Here is a 20,503-nt window from a genome sequence, read left to right as displayed (position 1 = left end):
ACAAGTGATTACATGTGTGGATTTTCTCTTTCATTCATAGGTTCAAATTCAAGGGCTGACAGGGAATGTTCAGTTTGACCACTATGGACGTAGGGTCAATTACACAATGGATGTGTTTGAACTGAAGAGCACAGGACCTAGAAAGGTGAGCCACACTTCAACTGTTTTCGTAGTTTTCATTTGACATTTTTAAAGCCTTATAGTGAAAGGTAGCTGGATAGTCTACATTTTTAAAAAATTGTGAATATGGTTGACTCTTGAACAAAGTGGGAGCTAGGGGCTCTGACCCTCCACACAGTCAAAAATCCAGGTCTAAATTTTAGTGGGCCCTCCACATATGTGGTTCCTCCATAGCTGCAGTTCCACATCCGAGGATTCAACCAACCACAGATTGTATAGTACTGTAGTATTTACTATGAAAAGAATCCGTGTAAAATTGGACCTGAGCAGTTCAAACCTGTGTTGATTAAGGGTCAACTGCACTTACAAATAATACTTTCTTGATAATTCATGCTGAAATAAATTCTTGTGTCCTATGACTGATATTTAGTGGTGTACCAAAGCTGAAATGAACTAATTTACATGCTGTTTACATCCTTTATCCAAAATAGAAGGAATTTTTTTAAAGGCTTAGTAAAAAAATCCCACAGAACCCATAATGTACTCTTCAGGAAAGCACACAATGTAGGTAAGAGACTTACTCACTTCCATGTAGTCATTTATGAAACTATTAGAGAGACAACAAAGGAGACTACTTCTAAAGGGCATATTTAGAGCAGGCTAAATGTTCCTGAAATAAGCAAGTAAACATTCAAATGAGCAAAGAAAAGAGGAGATGGAAGATAATATTGTTAAGATTATTGTTAAATTGAAGAGGGAGAGAAACACCTAAGAACATCAACTGAGGAGCCAGGGAGGTTGTTTAGGAGGCTGATGATGAAAGACTTTTGGATTTCAGAAGATAACTCTGCTAGTCTTCTTATGATGTGATTAAGCATAGTTTTCTCAATGTCCAAAAAGTACTTTACATAATGGAACAATACAATTCCACCACAGCAATTGGCTATAAACATTTTATACTTAACACATAATTTTTTAACATTCTTTTCTCTAGCATTAGCTAGGATGCTCAAGGAAAGACATGCTCAACTTACCTTATCTAAAAACTATTCGTTTCAACACTTGACTGTTTAAAAAAACTTCCCCAAATATACTTTCCTTTGTTACTAAAATAATGATAGTTACAATTTATGAAATGCCTGCTATGTCCCAACCACTGGACTTGGTGTAATTTAATCCTTACAATAAGCTTGTAACGGAGTACTATTATCTCCGTTTTTCTAGTGAGAAAGTTACAGTGCAATAGGCTATGGTTACTTGTCTAAGGCCTACAAGTGAGAAAACAAAAATTTTTAATTCAGATATGTCTGACTCCAGAACCTTTCTACCCAGTACCCTGCCTGAGTAGACTCTGCTCTAAAGGAGTTTATTTTCTAGTAGCATAGAATATAGTAAGTTCCATACTACAGTTAAAGAGAAAGCATGTGGAAAGTCTAAAGAGGAAGAGATCACTTCCAGCTGGAGAAAAGCAAATCAAAGAAGGCTGCATGGGGGAGATTTAAAGTTAGTCATGAAGTTAGTTTGGATAGGTAGAAATGGTAGAGGCAAGAACCCGAGGACAGGCTAGAGGCAGGATAATTGAAGTCATACATGGAAGATGGCAAAGGCTTTCCAAGCTGTGTTTTACTCCAGTCTGTCATAGCATGTGCTTCTGCATATGTGAGAGGAGAGAGATTTGGAGCTGCCATGCAAACCATCTCTAGATTTTCAGCCTTTTAGTGGCATCTCCTTTAGTGCAGGTTGTCAGCTAATACAGGGTAGGCAGAAGCCTATCTGATCCAGATAAGGTAAGAGCAAGAGATGGAATGACAGCTTGAAAGCCAAGCTGTATGATGGGCTCTTTTAAGGGTACCACCCAAAGAAAGGGACTGACATGCTCCCAAGAAGAAATTTAGGAAGTTCCATGTAAACACCAATTTTACCCACTCTGTCAGCACACAGCCAGCAATAAGAAACAAAGAAGCCCATTTTAAGCAAAGTCCCTCTGCTAGCTGTGGAGCAGACAGAATATTCCATAAGCCCTTAAAAGCATTGGCTAACTGGTGACCAGCCTGCCACAAACCAGACTCTGCAAAATTAGCCATTTAAGTGGAACCTTTCTAAAATGCAAAAGACAATTCCATATTTCACAAAACAGTAAGTACAAAAAGTAAAATGATCTCTTTATAAAAGAAAGAATAATGGAAAAAGGAAGCTGGTAGTAACTAGCGGTAACATGAAGTGGGCTACTTACAGCACTGAATCTTTTCATGGCCTATTGAAACATGATGGTAACAAAAATTAAGGTTTTTAGAGGAGAAAGTTAAAGAATAAGTTGGAAAAGTGATGAACAGTACATCTTCACACTCAGTTGACATTTGTCTAAGACTCTTAAAAGAAATATGAAGTGTGAAATGGTGTAGACTCATCCACCTTTGTTTTTCTTGGGCACTCTGTCAGGAATGTTAAACTTAAAAATGAACTACCATGAGAAACACTCTGCTGGTGAGACTTGGCAATACGTCTGAAAAACGAGCAACCATTCTTTTAAACTGAACACTTGCCAGTAAGAGAGCTATCTTTGAAAATAGATCAGAGAGTTAACCCATCAGTTTGTCTGACTTCCGTAACAGGTAAACTGAGTGAGAGTCTCATTAAGCAGAAGCCACAAAGCTCTTTCTGAAGTCTCAGCTCCTAAGTACGGTGGAATCTTCTTGCCATTCCAGTGATCTCTCAAGAATGCTCTAAAACCAGGCTTGCATGGTTTCAGGAATTCTTAATCATAAAAATTGTATTTATTGAGAGCAGGTTATACACCAGACACAGTAAAGGGAAATTGATGTGCATTTTAATATTTAATCCTTACAGCAACCTGAAAGTAAGATGTATTTTTCTCATTTTATAGAAGAGAAAAAGTAAGGCTCAGAGAAACTAAGTAACATGCTCAGGGATGTTAAACTAGAAAGAGATGGAGCTGGGGTGGAGACTAAGGCTCATCTAGCTTCAAAGCTACTCTCTTAACTGCTACAAAATATTATCAGTCCCGGGGCCCATAACTTTTCCCTTGAGGGTTGGTATGAGAATTAAGCCGTATCTTTCAGGACAGGTCTGGTCAAATCAGTTCTTCCAGGAACCAACTTTGAGTAGAACAGAGGCTTCTCATAGCCCCTCAATCTCTACACAATCCCTACATTGCAGGCAAAGTCCACCATAAATATGGAGATATATTATATTATGGTTATATTTATGCACAATTCACCTTTAGGAATCCAAAGAAGACAAATACTTCTCTGACATTTCCTGCCAGTTTAGCAATTTAAATGCTTCCATATTTTTGCTTTAACATTACAAAACTATTTTTCACCGAATTTCTGTCTCTAGGGAAAAAGTGCCTCTTTCCCTGTCTAATTAAATGAGATCAGGCTTGGGAAGTGTCCCTAGTAAATTGTAAAATGTTGTGAAAAATTGGAGAGAAAAACTCCATCTCATATGAAGTTCTAGGTACAAACTTTAATATTCCTTTCTTTAAGAAGTGACCCTTAGGGGCTTCCCTGGTGGCACAGTGGTTGAGAGCCCGCCTGCCAATGCAGGAGACACGGGTTCGTGTCCCGGTTTGGGAAGATCCCACATGCCGCGGAGCGGCTGGGCCCATGAGCCATGGTCGCTGAGCCTGTGCATCCGGAGCCTGTGCTCCGCAACGGGAGAGGCCACAACAGTGAGAGGCCCGCGTACGGCAAAAAAAAAAAAAAAAAAAAAAAAAAAAAAAAGAAGTGACCCTTATATCACTGTTCACCCCATACTGTCCTACTTCCCAAAAAGTCCATGGCCTACATGAGATCTATGCACAAACCATGGCTCCATATCACAAACCATGGTTTTCTTTTTCACCGGAATTTCAAGCAGATATAAGGCAAATAGATACAGTTGGGTAAAATTTTGCCTATGATTTTAATTTGCCAGTACTTCTAAATCATTTATCTTTGGGTGGGGAGAGATAGTCATGAACCCACAGGGTGTTCTTAACTGCAAAATGTCAAGGTCTTCTCAACATCTGAAGACTCTCTAGAATGTGTCCCAGATCTGTAGTTTTTCTGTTGTGGGAACTCATTAATAAAGAAAAATTGCTTTTCCCAGAAAATGGGCTGCTGAGATCTGGAAGGTGGCTGCATCTTAACGGAGTACTAAACTGTGAAACCTATTTTTATGTTGTATAACTGTCAAGTGGCAAGGAAAACTAACAGGAAGCAACTATGTTTTTAAAGTTATTTTTTAAGTACATGTAGGAATTGAAGAGAGGATAGATCTCAAAGTCATACTTGTTTTGTTTTAATTAAATTTTTCACTGACTCATTAAATAAATGTTAGCTATATATAAATTCATATGGGCAATTGAAAATAATTGCTGAATTGATTTATACTCATAATTTTGGCTCAAACTAAGCAATATAGCAAACCATATTAATGAAAATTCTTTTTTTGGTCTGTTCTGCTATTGAATATTTGTGAATAATACAGTGTCTCTTTCTGATATGCTAATGCTTACTTTATTTTAAAATGTTCACAAATACTAACATGAGAGTTAAGAACTTGGAGGAAGCAAGAGAGACTTTCAAAACATATTGGGACAAAGAGTGATTACAGACCAGTGAGCAATTACATACATTTTATTGTAAATATGAGTTTTATCAACTGCATCCAGAAATTCAAGAAAGAAGTTTGGCAAGCATTAAATGAACACCCATTTTGGGAGTTTATGTAACATAATAGCAAAGTATATGGACTTGTAATTGCACCTACCTTTACATTTGCTGTGTGTATAAACTTTAAGATGCATATATTTTTTAAACAGCATTCATTACAGTGTCTGCCAGAGAGCAAGCAGGCAAGAAGTGGTAGCCATTATTATTACTTAGTGGTCTGCATGATAAAAAGAACCCTAAATTTCCTTTAGGACCCCATTTAGTTACTTTGTGTTAAGTGTTTAACTAATTACTTCATATATTTTATGGAAAGGAGTTTGTTCCACATCTAAATGAGAAGTAATATAAGGATTTAAAATGAAAATTTAAAAAATTTCAAAAGTGAAAATATTAAGTAATAATTAATATTAACATCTGATGTATTTAGCATTTAAAAATGGTGAGACTAGTGGCTAGGTTATGTGAAACCAAAAACTATTTCCATATTGCTTTAAAAATACACAAGTCTGGGCTTCCCCTGGTGGCGCAGTGGTTGAGAGTCCGCTTGCCGATGCAGGGGACACGGGTTCGTGCCCCGGTCTGGGAAGATCCCACATGCCGTGGAGCGGCTGGGCCCGTGAGCCATGGCCGCTGAGCCTGCATGTCCGGAGCCTGTACTCCGCAACAGGAGAGGCCACAACAGTGAGAGGCCCGCGTACCGCAAAAAAAAAAAAAAAAAAAAAAAAAAAACACGTCTTTTTTCTTGAAAACATCTTGTATGTGTACCCTATGTAAATCTGACTATTCCCTTTACCATAAAACCTGTAACATTATTGATAAAAAAAATCATGTAAATTAATTACAGAAGGTGCCAATCAATCTCACTACAAGAGGATCAACACAAATGGTATTCCATCTGTATCTACCTTCTTTTTTGAACCCATCCATTCCCAATGTCTTGGCTACTCCATGATTGTAAATTGCAAAGTTGCCAAATGTATAACTAGGCAGTATCATTAGCATCAGGAAAACTGGCTCATTATCAATTAAGAAAACTTCCAAACACATTACTGTGTGCTTTATAAATTTGTTTTGTTTGCTTACTTATTAATACCTCTCATTGCTCTGATAAGAACTAAAGAAAGCTCTTCTAAAATGTGTTTTCAAGAATTTTCTGTTTTTGGCAGGTTGGGTACTGGAATGATATGGATAAATTAGTCTTAATTCAAGATATGCCCACTCTTGGCAATGACACAGCAGCTATTGAGAACAGAACAGTCGTTGTAACCACTATTATGGTAAGTTTTGGTCTGTGCTTTATGATGTTCCATATTGTTCACAGGCAATTTTAATTCCCCAGCTACAGTGAAAAGGGAGGATGAAAGCTGCATCTTAGCGATGGTGGCATCAAAAGTCTATTGAGGTTTTGAATAAGTTTGTCTTGAACTTTGAGTACATTTAGTACTTTTATTTGTATTATCTTTTGTTGCATTGTTGTTCTTGGAAAAATGCTCAGATGTTAAAAATTGAAGCTCTCTAGTTGGAAATGTATGAAATGCTAAGATTTCAAAGGACAAAAGAATAAACATGAAAAAGATCAACAACTAATCACATAAAAATATCCAGTCGTAAACATCATATCATTGTTGTTATTATGCTTTTAAAAACACCAATGTAATAATCGTTAATAGTGTTTAAAATTATAATTTTCAGGTACTTTATTCATTTAATAATGATTTGCATTGTCTGTTTATAATAGTGGAGGTATGAATGTGAAGATTTTAATGAGTATGTTTTACACAACTAGGCTTTAGAAATAAATTTATTTTATATTTATTTTTAATGCATAAAGGGGTTTTTATACCGATTATTTTTCTCATTGACCTGTGATAAATACACAATAAAATGTATTGGAATTCTCCTAGGAATTAAGAAAAATGATATTCATTCAGTCACATCATAAAATGAAAAATACTCTAAATTTTAAGGCTACTTTTTCAAAGAGATTCTCGTGAACTTATCTTTTAAATAATATGATGCCTCATATTTTTCTCTTCTAAATTCAAACATGCTTTTTAGAGTCAATGCTAGTCAAAGGAGATCAACAATCGGTAACCTTTTCTATCTAATTTAAAGTTATATATCCTCAGCTCACTGTCTCGTTAGGCAGAACATATTTTTAACTACTTTTGAAGCTCTTACTCTAAATAAAGTGGAAGTATTTTATGTAATTTAGTTTTTAGCTTGTGTAATTTTAATTTTATGCTTTTAGTAATGTCAAGTTATTTCCAAAATTTTGACATGAAGGTCAAAGCATGAAAATGCCAGAGAAAAGCTTTCATCATGTTGCAGTTAATTTTATCAGTATTGCATCACCAGCTAGAAACTTAATGTTAATCTGTCAAGACTTAGTTGGAAGTTATAATTTTAGAATGCAAACCAACCAACAGCAGTTTTTGTGTAAGAATGCAAAATATATATCTTCTAACTTAACTGTGTAATATTTGCATGGGACTTAAATATATATATATATATATGTATGTATATATATATAATATACATATATATATACATTCCTAAAAAAGACAGTAATGGAAAGTCATACTTCAGTTCAGTCCTCCTCTTTTCAGCCTCTGATGAAGAATCCTATTTTAAGGAATTGATCAAGAAAGAAATGAGCTCCACGCTGTTCGACCATTCCTAACTAAAGCTCAAGTCTTGTTCTCCTGTGTAGTAAATTTAAGCTAATTTTTCATGTGGGATTCTTCTTGGATGACCAACTCTGGACTACCAGAAAAAAAGTTTTTAAGTTCTGTTTCCTGAGATACTAGAACAAAAGAAGAATTAATCCTCATCTTTTTCAAGAAAATAGATGTTGAAAAAGAGTCGCTTAATTCTGATGTATCCATTCCCATATCTGGAAATGAGGTCATTGTATGTAAATGATGGAATTATAATGCTTCTAATTCCAAGCATAGATTTTCTAAAAGTAAATATCTGTGAATTTGCGTCCTTCTTTTCTGAATACACGTAGTTGTTTTCTTTAAAGATTTTTTGAAATTTTGCCTGTTATATGTGAAATAAAGTGTTTTAATGTGCATTATAGATATAATGTAGAGAATCTCCTTTTTTTCTGTTATTAAAGGAGCCGGAGATATAATTCTTAAAACCAAAATATTGAATTAGTTTTGCAAGCATGGTTATGTTTCAGGAAGCATGCTGTCAAAAAATAAGTACAAATTACAGAAGAATCCAATTGTTTCCTATATACATAACAACTATTCTGTAAAGTTATCTGTTCTTTGACAGTGATATCACCAATATTTTTGCAATCAAAATAGTACAATACTAGTATCTGTCTTTTGTATAAAAATGTAGTCTCCATATAAATAATGCCTCTGACCTTTGCAACTTCAATAATTCAAAAAAATTCTAGAATCCTTCCTTGTATTTGCTTTTGTTGAAAATGGTATTCCAGGACCTATGACATCTCCATCATCTCATTCATTTTGAAACAAATATTCTTCCTTATAAATGAATGAGATATTGGCACCAGTGTATAATAACCCCTCAAATTCAGTTGAAATCTTCCAACAACAATGGAATTGGTTAGACATTAAACTATGTGCAAGACAGATATCTAGACACAAAAGAAGGCTGAGAGTGTTATGGCACTGGAACTCACTCATATTGATCGAAATTGATATGGCCTTGCTGTTCTCCCATTTGTTTTTCCTTTGTGTATATTGTTATTTACATGTTGATACACTGTAATAGTATATGATATTGTTAAATAAAGTTGATTGAGAAATTCATTTATTCATTCATAAATATTTATTAAGCGTCTGCTATTTGCTGGGCACAGTTATAAGCCCGGGGATATGTTAGCCAACAAAACAGACAAAAATCCTGCACTCTCAATTGAACTTTCATTCTAGTGAGAGAAAGCAGATAAGAAACATGATAAATAAGTATAGTAGATATCATTCTTAAATAAAAAGTGTCTTTAGCTTTTTGAATTTCTGAAATCTATTTGTTTTATATCTACATGTTATCTTCATTTTAATGACTAATATATTCTTCCTGAATACAGTCATACTGAATATAACTTAACTAAATCTAAATAAAAGTAAAATTGACAATATCATCACATGAGAATCATGACTACAAAGTTGAAGGGTCTAAAGTTTTAGATTCAGATGCTCATCATTTTTTCTCTTTAAGTCTTAGTGACTAAAAATGTTATAAAATGTGCAAAATTTATGAGATTGTAACCATACTGATTTAACATTTTACATTCAAAATAAACAACCTAAGGAAGCCAAATCTGTGCCATGTGGTTTGGTTAAGTGCAGCAATTGAGGAAAAGGCAGTTTGCAGTAGACATCGTAGTGGTGATTTCTTCTGTAATCTCACTACTTTCTTTGGCTGAACTCTCTGGAAAAAGAGAGATGATGCAGTTATATTTCAGCCAAGCCCATTTTTCCCCAAATCTTTACCACTGAAGCTAAAAGAGGCTGATGATGCATTACTAGACTAAGTATGTATTTCTTGCCATCATATGCCATCATAACAATCCTTTTGGAAATTTTTCCATAAAATCCAAATTTATTCACCATAGACTCAGAATTACATTGTAAACCTTAAAGCAATTTTACTTATACCACTTAGTCCTTCCAGGAATATTTTTTATACTTTTTATGAGTTGTTTGATATTTTATCTTCTCTATGTAGAATTTTGTAAATGCACTATACATAGATGCATATGTGTATACAATATACATGTGCATATTTATATACACATATATGTATATACCGATACAGAAAATACAGATATTTTTATTTTCTTCCTGTACCAGATATTAATCTTTCCCATACATACACCTGCTTCCAAAGAGCTTATAACTCAATGTTTTTAAATAAGTTATTTTTAATAAGTTTAAAACTGTGCCACCATTAAATTTACTCATTTTTTAAGTATTGAATAATAATATTTTAATATTCACTTTTAAGAACTTTACACATGGGATAAATTATCTACATTAAGATATTTGGAGAAAAACAAATATCCACATAGCAAATAACTTTTGTTGATGCTACTGATTTTATTATTTTAACTGTTTTCAAGTAGCAATTTTAATGATTATATTTGTGATGTTTAGAAAATCTTAAAGCTTTTCTAATAAATATATGTACTTCAACAGTTTTACTTTTGCTAAATACAAACAAGAATTTCCTCAATAGGAAAATGATACTTTATTGATTGAAAATCATCTTAATTCATTTACACAAATATTTTTCATAAGCAGACCCTAATGTAGTAGCTTTAAATGGAGATTGATTTCTTTCCTGAAATTGCAGAGCAGATGTAGAACACTATGCATTATGGAAATTGTGGTAATAAACTCGTAGTCACTAAGAAATAATTCATTTCAAATAACTTCTAAGGAATTATTGTCCCACAGAACAAAGTAGTTGATAACAAAGATGGTAGGTTATATTCCATTTTTATTCACAGTTGAACACGTGGGGCTCCATAAGGTTGCGTAACAAAAACGGCCCACAAATACCCCTTAATGATTGGCTATAACTCATTTTTTATTATATTGAGAAGCTTGGTATTTTCTTCACCTGTAGTAGCCCCCAAACTTTGTATTGAATCTCCTCAAGTATGCAGTGTTTGAAGGGCTACTTGTGGGTAAATTATCAGATTCAGGATGGGGCAAATGAAGAGGTTGGGAAAGTGTTGAGGCTTTGCTGCTAATTTGGATTTGATGTGAAAGAAAGGAAAATGAGACACACTCAAAGAAATTGGGAAGAGCTGAGCAACTATGAGAGGTTTTGTGCAAGAAATGCCTAGCAATTCTCTCCCTTTGTTCTTCCATCTTTCTGAGTGTGATTATCTTATTTCTCTTAACTTCCATGCACCAATATCTGAATATCAACAATTATGCATGCCCTTGTTTGTGCAAAAAGCCTGGCTAAATTTCTAATCAACATCTTCAGCAAGTTGAAGGTTTATTTAGCCTTTGTTGGTTCGTTTGTCAGGAAAACAAAGACCTGATGGGCCCCTGCTATCCAAAAAGGAAACTGAAAAAGACAAAAACACTAAATAAATTTGTATTTATATATACATATACCTGTTTCAGAAGAGGTGACCTGGAACTTGTCAATATTTACTTTCCTTTTGAAGGTCTGAATAAGAAGTTTTACTACAATTACTTTTCCATGATATTCTTATTTAGGAAGCACTGATAGACAAGAAGATCTTTATATTTATTGAATGCTTTATATTTATTGAGTACCAGACATGATGAGGAAATATGGAAATGTTTTATCTACATTGTTTACTCAAGATTTCATATAGAGAACTTCATTCACTAAAAATATAGAAATTTATTTATCTAATCTTGTCACCTTGCTTGTTAAATCATATGAAATCTCAAATGGTTGCATATATTTTGACAGATGCAACAATAGCTTCAAAAATGTCCAGATATTTCAAAATATAGGTTCAACTCTCACTCCTGCAAGTTCTGTGAAATTGAGCAATTTGTTGAACCTGTCTAAGCTTAAATTTTCCATCTGCAAAATGGGAAATGCCTACCTCAAAATGGCAGTGTGAAAAGTAAATAAAAGAGCACAATTAAAGAACAATTAAGAACTTAGAACTCTGTAACTGACACAGAGTAAGCACTAAATAAGTGAGGGCTAATATTATTTTTTACTACTCTATTTTATTATTGTCCCCCACCACTCTCACTCCTTTACCTTTATTACAAAGAATTTAACCTTAATCACAAGAGGACAAAGGGGATATTTTATTTATTTGTGTACCCCTAGTTCCCAGCAAGCTGCCTGGCACACAGTGGGTGTTTAACAAAGGTTTAAGTAAATACTAAAAATGCAGCTTTGAATGAAGCAAATTGTTCACTATATAATGTAGAGGGGATTTTGCAAATTAGATGATAATACTAGCTAGAGAAACTTCTGTACACAAGCTAATATGGTAGTATACATATTTGAGGGCTAAAATTCATGTGTTCAAATATTTCAGACACGTTAGAATTTATCAACCTTAGTACCAAATGTGAACCTTAGCAATATTCCTTTTGAAAACCTCTCAAATTTGTTATACTAGCAGCCATTTCAATTAGAATGTTAAGCATTTTGCAAATGTGTGATTCTTGATTTTTTATACATATTCTTCCATATTTTAATTAGCTATTTCAAGAAAAAATGAAAGGATTAGTTCATTTTAACTACTAATATTCCATAGCAGAGCTTAGAAATTAACAATGCATTGCAACAACTCACCGATTTTCATAACCACATTCATAATTTGCAAAATGCTTCATATTTGGAGAATGTTTTCTGTAAGTGAACAAATAATTTTCATCTATCTAAAGAGACAATTAGTGGCCTTTATTTTGTTGGTGGAAAAACTTTATTTACCCAAGTCCAGTGTTAGAATATTCATCAAATTCAAGGAAGAAGTGAGAGACTTCTTGGTCACTTGGCCATGTCTGCCTAAGGCAGGATTTAAGAAAACAATACAAGGAGCAATGCTATACAATTTCCCACAATAGAGTTATTTAGGCATCTCTATGAGAGAATCATATATCATGTAATGTACAGTTTTATTAAGTTTTTAGAAATAGTTTCTACATTTACAAAGTACTTAAAAACAAAATCAGAATTAGTGTAGACTGCCATGTAATACAAAGTAAATTACCTTCTAATCCAGAGTTTTAAGAGCAAGTTCAACTTTCCCAACTACAGATTTCTGGGAGAAGAGGAAAGATTCGTATTAAAATTACTAAATGTCACAGTACAATTTTATAAAATATAAATCATTACTTCAATGACACTGGTCAAAAGTGGTCACTACTTGTCGGCAAATGATTAAAAAATCTGAAGTGTGACCAGGAGTTCTGTATGTACTGTGTGTTCGCCAGGCCTATCTTTGAGTTGATGGCATTAGGTTTTATTTATAAAATCAAGTATTTTTTGCTAACATGTCTCTTTAGTTTCACAGACTTTAAATGGTTGGTTTAGAGGTGTGTGTGTGTGTGTGTGTGTGTGTGTGTGTGTACTGAAAACTATTCAGTTATTATTAGTTAACACTAATCTTTTTTCATTTTATAAGTATTTTCACAATAATTCTTCATGCTATTTTGTCTTACTTGTTTCAGAAACTAAATGGGAATATTACTTGAAGTGTGTGATTGTCACAATTGGGAAAAAATTATTAGCTTCCATTGGAAATATATTTTATAATAGAATAAAAACTCATGGAACACAGCCCTAATTAAAGCCAAGATATAGAACAATTTTAGGAAAGCCAATTTAATGTAAATTAGTGTATAAATTTTAAAAACTACTAATTCATTTCTTCTTTGAACTTGCTAATAATGCCTGCTCTGAGAAAGGCATATTGCTAAATACTAAAGAGCAAAGAAAAATGATACAACTCTTTTCCTAAAGAAAGTCTCAGTTGAATGTGACTAAATAAGATGCAGAATACGGAGAACTGTGACTTTGAATGAGTCTTTTATTACACGAATCTGACTCCTAAATAGTCTTCAGGTCATGAGATACTTTGGAAATAGTAATTTCATTGCCATAGATGATAATTTATGCTTCTCTAGTCTATTATTAATGTATATTTTTCCTATCACAGTCACAGTGCTAGGTATGTAATAATCACTCAAGAGAAAATTATTTTAAAGATTTAATTTTTAGTATCCAATGTAAAGCAACTTAATGTACTTCTAAGCACATTTATACATTCATCTGTTTTACTATCAAGTTCTTGCCACACAAAATCAGTGTGTGTACTAATACTAAATATAATATTTTGTTAAATTCTGAAACTGAAAAATTGCATAAAATTTTTGAATGTTTTATAATTTCTCCCTTACAGTTCTACTTCTCTCATTATAGGAATCCCCATATGTTATGTACAAGAAAAATCATGAAATGTTTGAAGGAAATGACAAGTATGAAGGATACTGTGTCGATTTGGCATCTGAAATTGCAAAACACATTGGTATCAAGTATAAAATTGCTATTGTCCCTGATGGAAAATATGGAGCAAGGGATGCAGACACAAAGATCTGGAATGGGATGGTAGGGGAACTTGTTTATGGGGTAAGCAAACCAATCTATTGAAAATTTACTTACATAAACCTGAAGCTTTTTTTCATGTGGGCATATATCAATTTTTAAATGTCTACTGTTGTCTTTTAAATCTGCAGTTACATTCAAAGAAGCATATATGATGTCAAATGTTTCTCTATTTCATTAATAATGCAATTTCCAAACAATGGGAAAAACTAATACTTGATAACTTCGAAAAGATAAAAATTCAGAATACAATGTCTTATGTTATAAAAAAAAAAAAACACTGACATCAGTATCTGCCATGATTATTCTCTTAAGCCTGATGCTGCTATACCATAGACATGTTGTATTGAGAACTGTTTTGAGAGTTACTTATATCCCTGTTGGTTATATTTACTGGTAAATATCTTTTAAGTTATTGGTGAAGCAATCAGTAAACTATTTTAACATATATTAAAGTATTCATCAATAATGTGAGGTTCGGACTTCCCTGGTGGCACAGTGGTTGAGAGTCCGCCTGCCGATGCAGGGGACACGGGTTCGTGCCCTGGTCCGGGAGGATCCCACATGCCGCGGAGTGGCTGGGCCCGTGAGCCATGGCCGCTGAGCCTGCGTGTCCGGAGCCTGTGCTCCACAATGGGAGAGACCACAACAGTGAGAGGCCTGCGTTCCACAAAAAAAAAAATAATAATAATAATAATGTGAGGTTCTTACAACTCTGCTGAACACAATAAATTTAAACTTAATGCAACAACATCATTTTTTCCTACATAACAAAACACAAAAGCTAGAATTTATTCTATAGTGGGCTTCACATGAAAGCATGTCATGCCCTTCCCTTTGAGTTCACAAGGTATTGAGTGTGTATATTGAAAGCCAAGGGCAAATTCAATGAAGACATTCCTGCCTGAACCAGAACAAGATCGGTGTCTTCAGGTTCCACTGCAAAGTGTTAAAATCAAGCCAACAGTTATCAAATGCTTGTGAAGGTATGATATTTCCAAAGTCCAGAAACCAAACCTAGAGCTCACAGTAAGCCCTATTCATCAAGTAACCAATAAGTCATGTACACTTGAAATGTATTCTGAAATTTTCTATAAGTTAATTCATAGTTCACAAATTTCACCTTCAAAACACATTCTGTCTGATTAATTCTCACAAGACCCCTTTAAAAATAAAGAATTACACAAGAGTCATCCTTCGCCAGGAAAGAATAAAGGTAGAACAAGTTAGAGCATAACTGAAATATATAGAAGGGCTCACTTTCCGAGCCAGAACTGCAATTCAATAGTTTTGTGGTTCTGCAGCCTGCTTTTCAGACCGTGAAGCAATGAACATTCTCCACACAGTCCAGTATGGTAGCTATAACCTCAGCAGCAAGAGGAAATTTTTTGACCTTAAAGAGCAATTAGTTAGTTTTATATTCATTTGAAAGAACCGCTGACTGGTTAGGTGCCCTAAGTGAGGAAAACAAAATTCGCAGTTTTAAAAAATCACAAAGTACTTTATCACAGGGTTCATCAACAGTTTGATATTGAGTTTTAAGTCCCAAAGAAAAAGGGTTCCTAAAGCATGTGTCCGTTGGTAATATTTTAAACTTTTAGACTTTAAATGTGAACATTAACCTAATTGTTGGACCTACACTAATTCATTTCCTTCAGAAGACACTACTGAGTATTTGATCTCAAAAACTCATTCCTGGATTACCAATTAATTATGAACCAGATAACTAACCAGAGTTACTTTCTAAGACATTTGTTACATATCTCTCCTCTGGAGTCCTTACCAATTTGGCAGCCCAGGCTCACCCCTTGGCAAGGATTCTGACCACGTTTTATTGGGAGAATATTGTTTAAATAATGAAAACAGCTGATATGAAGAGAGTAACATAATTAACAACAAAAAAATTGTATCAATAGTACTCGTGTCACAGGCACAGAAAGTCTCGAAGTCAGGCAGTTCTCAGAGAGAGAAGATAACATAATGGTTATTAATGCTTATTCATTCATCAGCCAGCCTTCTAGGGTTTAAATAATCTGATCTTTGCCACTTGAGTTGTCCAGTTTTTTCCCAAAATGAATCTTTTTCCATGTCTCATACACTTTCCACAGATTTGATATTTTCCATTCTGGTGTCTGCAAAGTCTTTACTTGTTTCTCAACTACTTTTTTTTCTTTTTACTGCTAATACTTACATGAAATCCCAGTTTGCAGGGTCCTAAATAAAACTCCATCTATATTCTTATACTCAACAAAGCCAGCAAAATGATTAACTTTGAATCCATTTTTTTTACTTTATTCTTTGCAAACTTTGTTACTGTAATTTTTAGGAATAGATTATTTGTGAGACAGGCATATGTAATCTCAGCACACCACCAGGTGGTTACCCCAATGATCAAAACCTCTAAAGGACTCTCAGGTCCTTTCTGCCTGTCACACCTGCACACTGCAGCAAGTTCATTATATGATCTTCTGTGGTACACTGCTCCAGGGCCTTCTTCTAGGCCCCGCTGTACTTGTGTGTGTATATTTTAACCCAAGGGTTTATTTTCTCAAAGCAAGTTCCATGGCCTGCCAACACCAGAATTACCTGTGGTGTGTTAAAATGCTGGTTCATCAGCCTTACTCCAGAGGTCTTTGAGAATCCAAATATTATCAGGTTCTTACAGGAGATATTTCTCACAATTTTGGAAGTCACTGAGAGGTAATGGAACAAGACAAACACAACATCTCCAATGTTAGCAGAGAAAACTCAGATGTATCCGCTGTTCACTGGCCTCTTTCAAATCACAAATTTCAGAACTTCAAATGTGTCCTCATTGAACATTGCTGTCACACTATCATCTAATGTTTGCTTTCCATGCATCTAGTTTTATGTGTTGGAGACTCCTTTATTTCTCTTCATGCTTCTTTACTTTTAAGGCTCTTACTCTCATTAGTGGTAACTTGTATAAATAAAAAATCTCAGAAGACACTACACATAACAATGTAGTATGTGAAAGGTGGTATTTCAAATCAGTGAAAGAATGCATTACTCACTTATTTCCGCTGGGAAAGCAGGACAATTTTGTAATACATTATCATGCAAAATGCTAGATAAATTATAGAGGGAGCATAGGTACTAGAATAAAATATATGATTGAGATTAATCATGATATGAGAAGGAGTTTTCTAAGCATGAAACCAATGGCTGAAAACACAAAAAGATAATTTTATATGGCTACAACAAAATTTTAAAATGTATGTAATGCAATAAAGTACCATGAACTAAGTAATGTAAACAAAAATTGATGACTGGGAGAATATTAAAAACATATATGAAACATAATATTTTTAATATTTGTTTTAAAACACATAAATTAGTAAGCAAAAAAATGAATACCCCATATGGAAATGGGACAGATTATGACAAGTAGTATGTAAAAAGAGTAAAAGTGGCTATATGTTTTACAAAAAAAAAAATTCAAATAAATACAATGAGATTAGCAAATTGGTGAAGATAGATGAGAATAAAGATACACAGGGGGTATACAAGGTTCAAAGCCGAAGGTGCTTTCCCACAGTGCTATTTGCATGATCTTTCTGGAGAAAAGTTGGGCAAAACGTGTAATGAACATTAAAAATATTGTTACCATTTAGACCAGCAATCCCTTCCTAGAAATTTATTTTAAATAATAAAAATATGTGTGAAGATTTGTCTTCAAAGGTGTTCACATCACCATTATTATAAATTGTGTAAAACTGGAAAAAAATACCCCCAAAACAATAAATTGAGTAACTTTTGATGCTTTAACATGATAAAATATTTGCAATCATTAAAACTTATTTTTACTATATATGTTGAAATAACTCATTCTCTTGAGAAAAGGAATTATAAAATACACTGTTCTATATTATCCCATTTTAAAATAAGAAAAATAATATTCATAAAACAATGTCTAGTAGGGCATATATAAAGAAAAAAATAAGAGTAGGTGAAGGAAATGAATTCCTAAATTTCTGGTTCTGCTCTTATATACTAATTTTTCTATATATACTTCATATATCACTGTATATGAATCATATATCACTGATATATATCACATATATCACTTCATATATCACTTCATATATCATCTGTATAATGAAAATTATATAGATAATAATAACTATGGGGAAATAACCTCTCAGCAATGATTCTCTGGCTTTTGTATTTTATGTGGGCATTTGTGATGTGAACTAAGTTTATTCCCACTTGAAAGTGTATGCAGTTAATTCTCAGTCACCCAGTGGAAAACGTGACAGCCAGAGTACATTCCCCATGCTAACCCTCCAGTTGCCTTTGTATCAAGCTGATGGCCATTGTATCAATCCAGGGGCCTGAGGAGATATAGAGTGAATGTAAGAGTGGCAACCACTATGTAAGAACATATATGTCTGTGTTTCAGATTCCATTTTAATGCCAAATATTTTCCTTTTAAAATAAATAATCAAAAAACCTTTTTTCATTTGTAGATCATGTAACAGTTTACAGTTTTTTCACCACACTTTATTTCATTTGATTTTAGAGATGGCATGATTTAATAGAAGTACAGTCTCAAATTGCAGAGCTGCTATGATGTGTAAAACTCATCTGAGTCTCAGTTTCATCATCTATAAAACAATGATAAACATAAGCTTGTTTATCTCTTTAAGAAGGTTAAGTGAAAAGCCATTCCAAATATTTAAATCAGCATAGACACATAATCCCTCATTAAATGCTTACTATTGTTTTATTAAGATTTGTTTAACAGATAATTGCAATAACACAATGAGGTAAACAGGAAAGAAAATGTCTTCATTTTAGAGTTAGGGAAAAAGGCTCAGAAAAATTACTCAGAATCACAAAATGAAAATGGAAGCTGGTGTCTTATTAATAATATATGAGACTTGAATCCACTGTTTTCCAAAATCGTTTTTAGAAATTGAAAGTAGAAATCAAAGTATGTGAATAGGAAGAAATAAATGCCAGTTTCCAGATTTGTGTGTGTATGCTAAGTCAACAAATATTGTCAAACAATAGGTTTCTTTTATCTCACAAACGCAGACTTTATGATAGGTTTTCTCATAACTGGAAAGGAATAAAAAAGAAAAGACTGTTTGAAATTCACAATTCCTAATATTAAGGAATGGCCAAGTTATGAATCAGTGGCAACATTCCAAATGAAACAGAAAAGACTGCAAAATAGCAGCAATTCTGACTAAGAAATTCAGAAATTCAGCCATATGGAAAAACTATCGTGTATCCTCCTCTGCGCCATCTCAGACCCTTAAAGACTAAGGCAGTTATTTGAATTCAAGTTATTTTTGCTTATGTCTACTCTTTTTCTCTTCCTCTCATCTAATTACTAGCACCAATAAAAATATTCTGTGCAATTAAAGTGATATAATATTTTATGAAAACAAATCTGTTCATCTTTGTATTTATCACTGGCCTTATTTATTGTTGGTATTCCCCCAAAAATGTAGAATAAATACATAACTGGTTAACTTTGAATGGATCAGTCCAGTACTACTTGCTTCATGAAATCTATTAACCTATATGTTTTCATGTGTCTTTTCTTTTATAGAAAGCAGAGATTGCTATTGCCCCTCTGACAATCACTTTGGTCCGAGAGGAGGTCATTGACTTCTCTAAGCCCTTCATGAGTTTGGGCATATCTATTATGATCAAAAAGCCTCAGAAATCTAAACCAGGAGTGTTTTCCTTCTTGGATCCTCTGGCCTATGAGATTTGGATGTGCATAGTCTTTGCCTACATTGGTGTCAGCGTGGTCTTGTTCCTAGTTAGTAGGTTTAGTCCATATGAGTGGCACACAGAAGAGCCAGAAGATGGAAAGGAAGGACCCAGCGACCAGCCTCCCAATGAGTTTGGCATCTTTAACAGCCTCTGGTTTTCCCTGGGTGCTTTTATGCAGCAAGGATGTGACATTTCACCCAGGTTAGTTTCAAAACCCTTAAGTTCTTCACCAATTCCACAGTAACTCTAAATATTGTGCATAACATCTCTCTATATGTTCTTTTCCTGGAGGCAGAGCATTGCTTGAAACACAGAAAAACCTTGCAATCCCAAATTAATCTAAATATACTCATAACCGATTTTTCCAAATTAGCACAAAGTATGGATACATCATAAAGATTAATTTCCCAATGGAAAAGTCACATATGGAACCCATCAGAATGCTCAAAAATAACTTAGTATTAATATTTCTTTCAGTGATTACAGATGAAAACTAAATCTAAATTCTTAAGAATAGGAATTTATTTTCATGTTGTCTCCTTTTCAAAATCAAATGTTTGTTGTTCATTTGTGAAAATTAATTTTGAAGTCGATTTACATCCCATGTAGCTTAATGGAGATTTCTACCATGGAGTTACCTAAAACCTGAGTTACTATAGTAGGTTCCAGATATACATTGTTCTATCTAATAATCATAAACAAGCTAAGCAGTAGGCAAGAGTCAGCAATGTAAACACTATATTTGTTTTCCTTATCGGTGGAGTCACAGCTCATATCCATAAGGATGTGTTTCAGTTATGTTTGTCAAAAACGCAGCCAACCCCCTGTTGCAAGAAAAATAC

The 20,503-nt window shown here is 33.7% G+C and overlaps 1 protein-coding gene across 3 annotated transcripts in view; it reads left to right on the top strand.

Annotated features, from left to right (window-relative positions):
* Nucleotides 1–20,503, top strand: part of GRIA4 (glutamate ionotropic receptor AMPA type subunit 4) — a gene marked incomplete at both ends in the record, with an annotated part of 489,699 nt that overhangs the window by 414,306 nt on the left and 54,890 nt on the right. For 2 of the 3 annotated variants that reach the window (XM_079708692.1, XM_079708693.1), the window contains 4 exons: nucleotides 41–145; nucleotides 5,966–6,076; nucleotides 13,725–13,931; nucleotides 19,492–19,862. In XM_079708692.1, coding sequence (XP_079564818.1) covers nucleotides 41–145; nucleotides 5,966–6,076; nucleotides 13,725–13,931; nucleotides 19,492–19,862 — 794 coding nt within the window. Of the gene's footprint in view, nucleotides 1–40; nucleotides 146–5,965; nucleotides 6,077–7,408; nucleotides 7,442–13,724; nucleotides 13,932–19,491; nucleotides 19,863–20,503 lie in introns of those variants that run through there. The other variant, XM_079708694.1, reaches the window with a different exon arrangement.

The sequence above is a fragment of the Hyperoodon ampullatus genome (assembly GCF_949752795.1).
Source record: "Hyperoodon ampullatus genome assembly, chromosome: 7".
NCBI lineage: Eukaryota > Metazoa > Chordata > Mammalia > Artiodactyla > Ziphiidae > Hyperoodon > Hyperoodon ampullatus.
The sequence above is the reverse complement of the archived record's forward strand: the minus strand, read 5'-3'. Positions and strand labels throughout refer to the sequence as shown.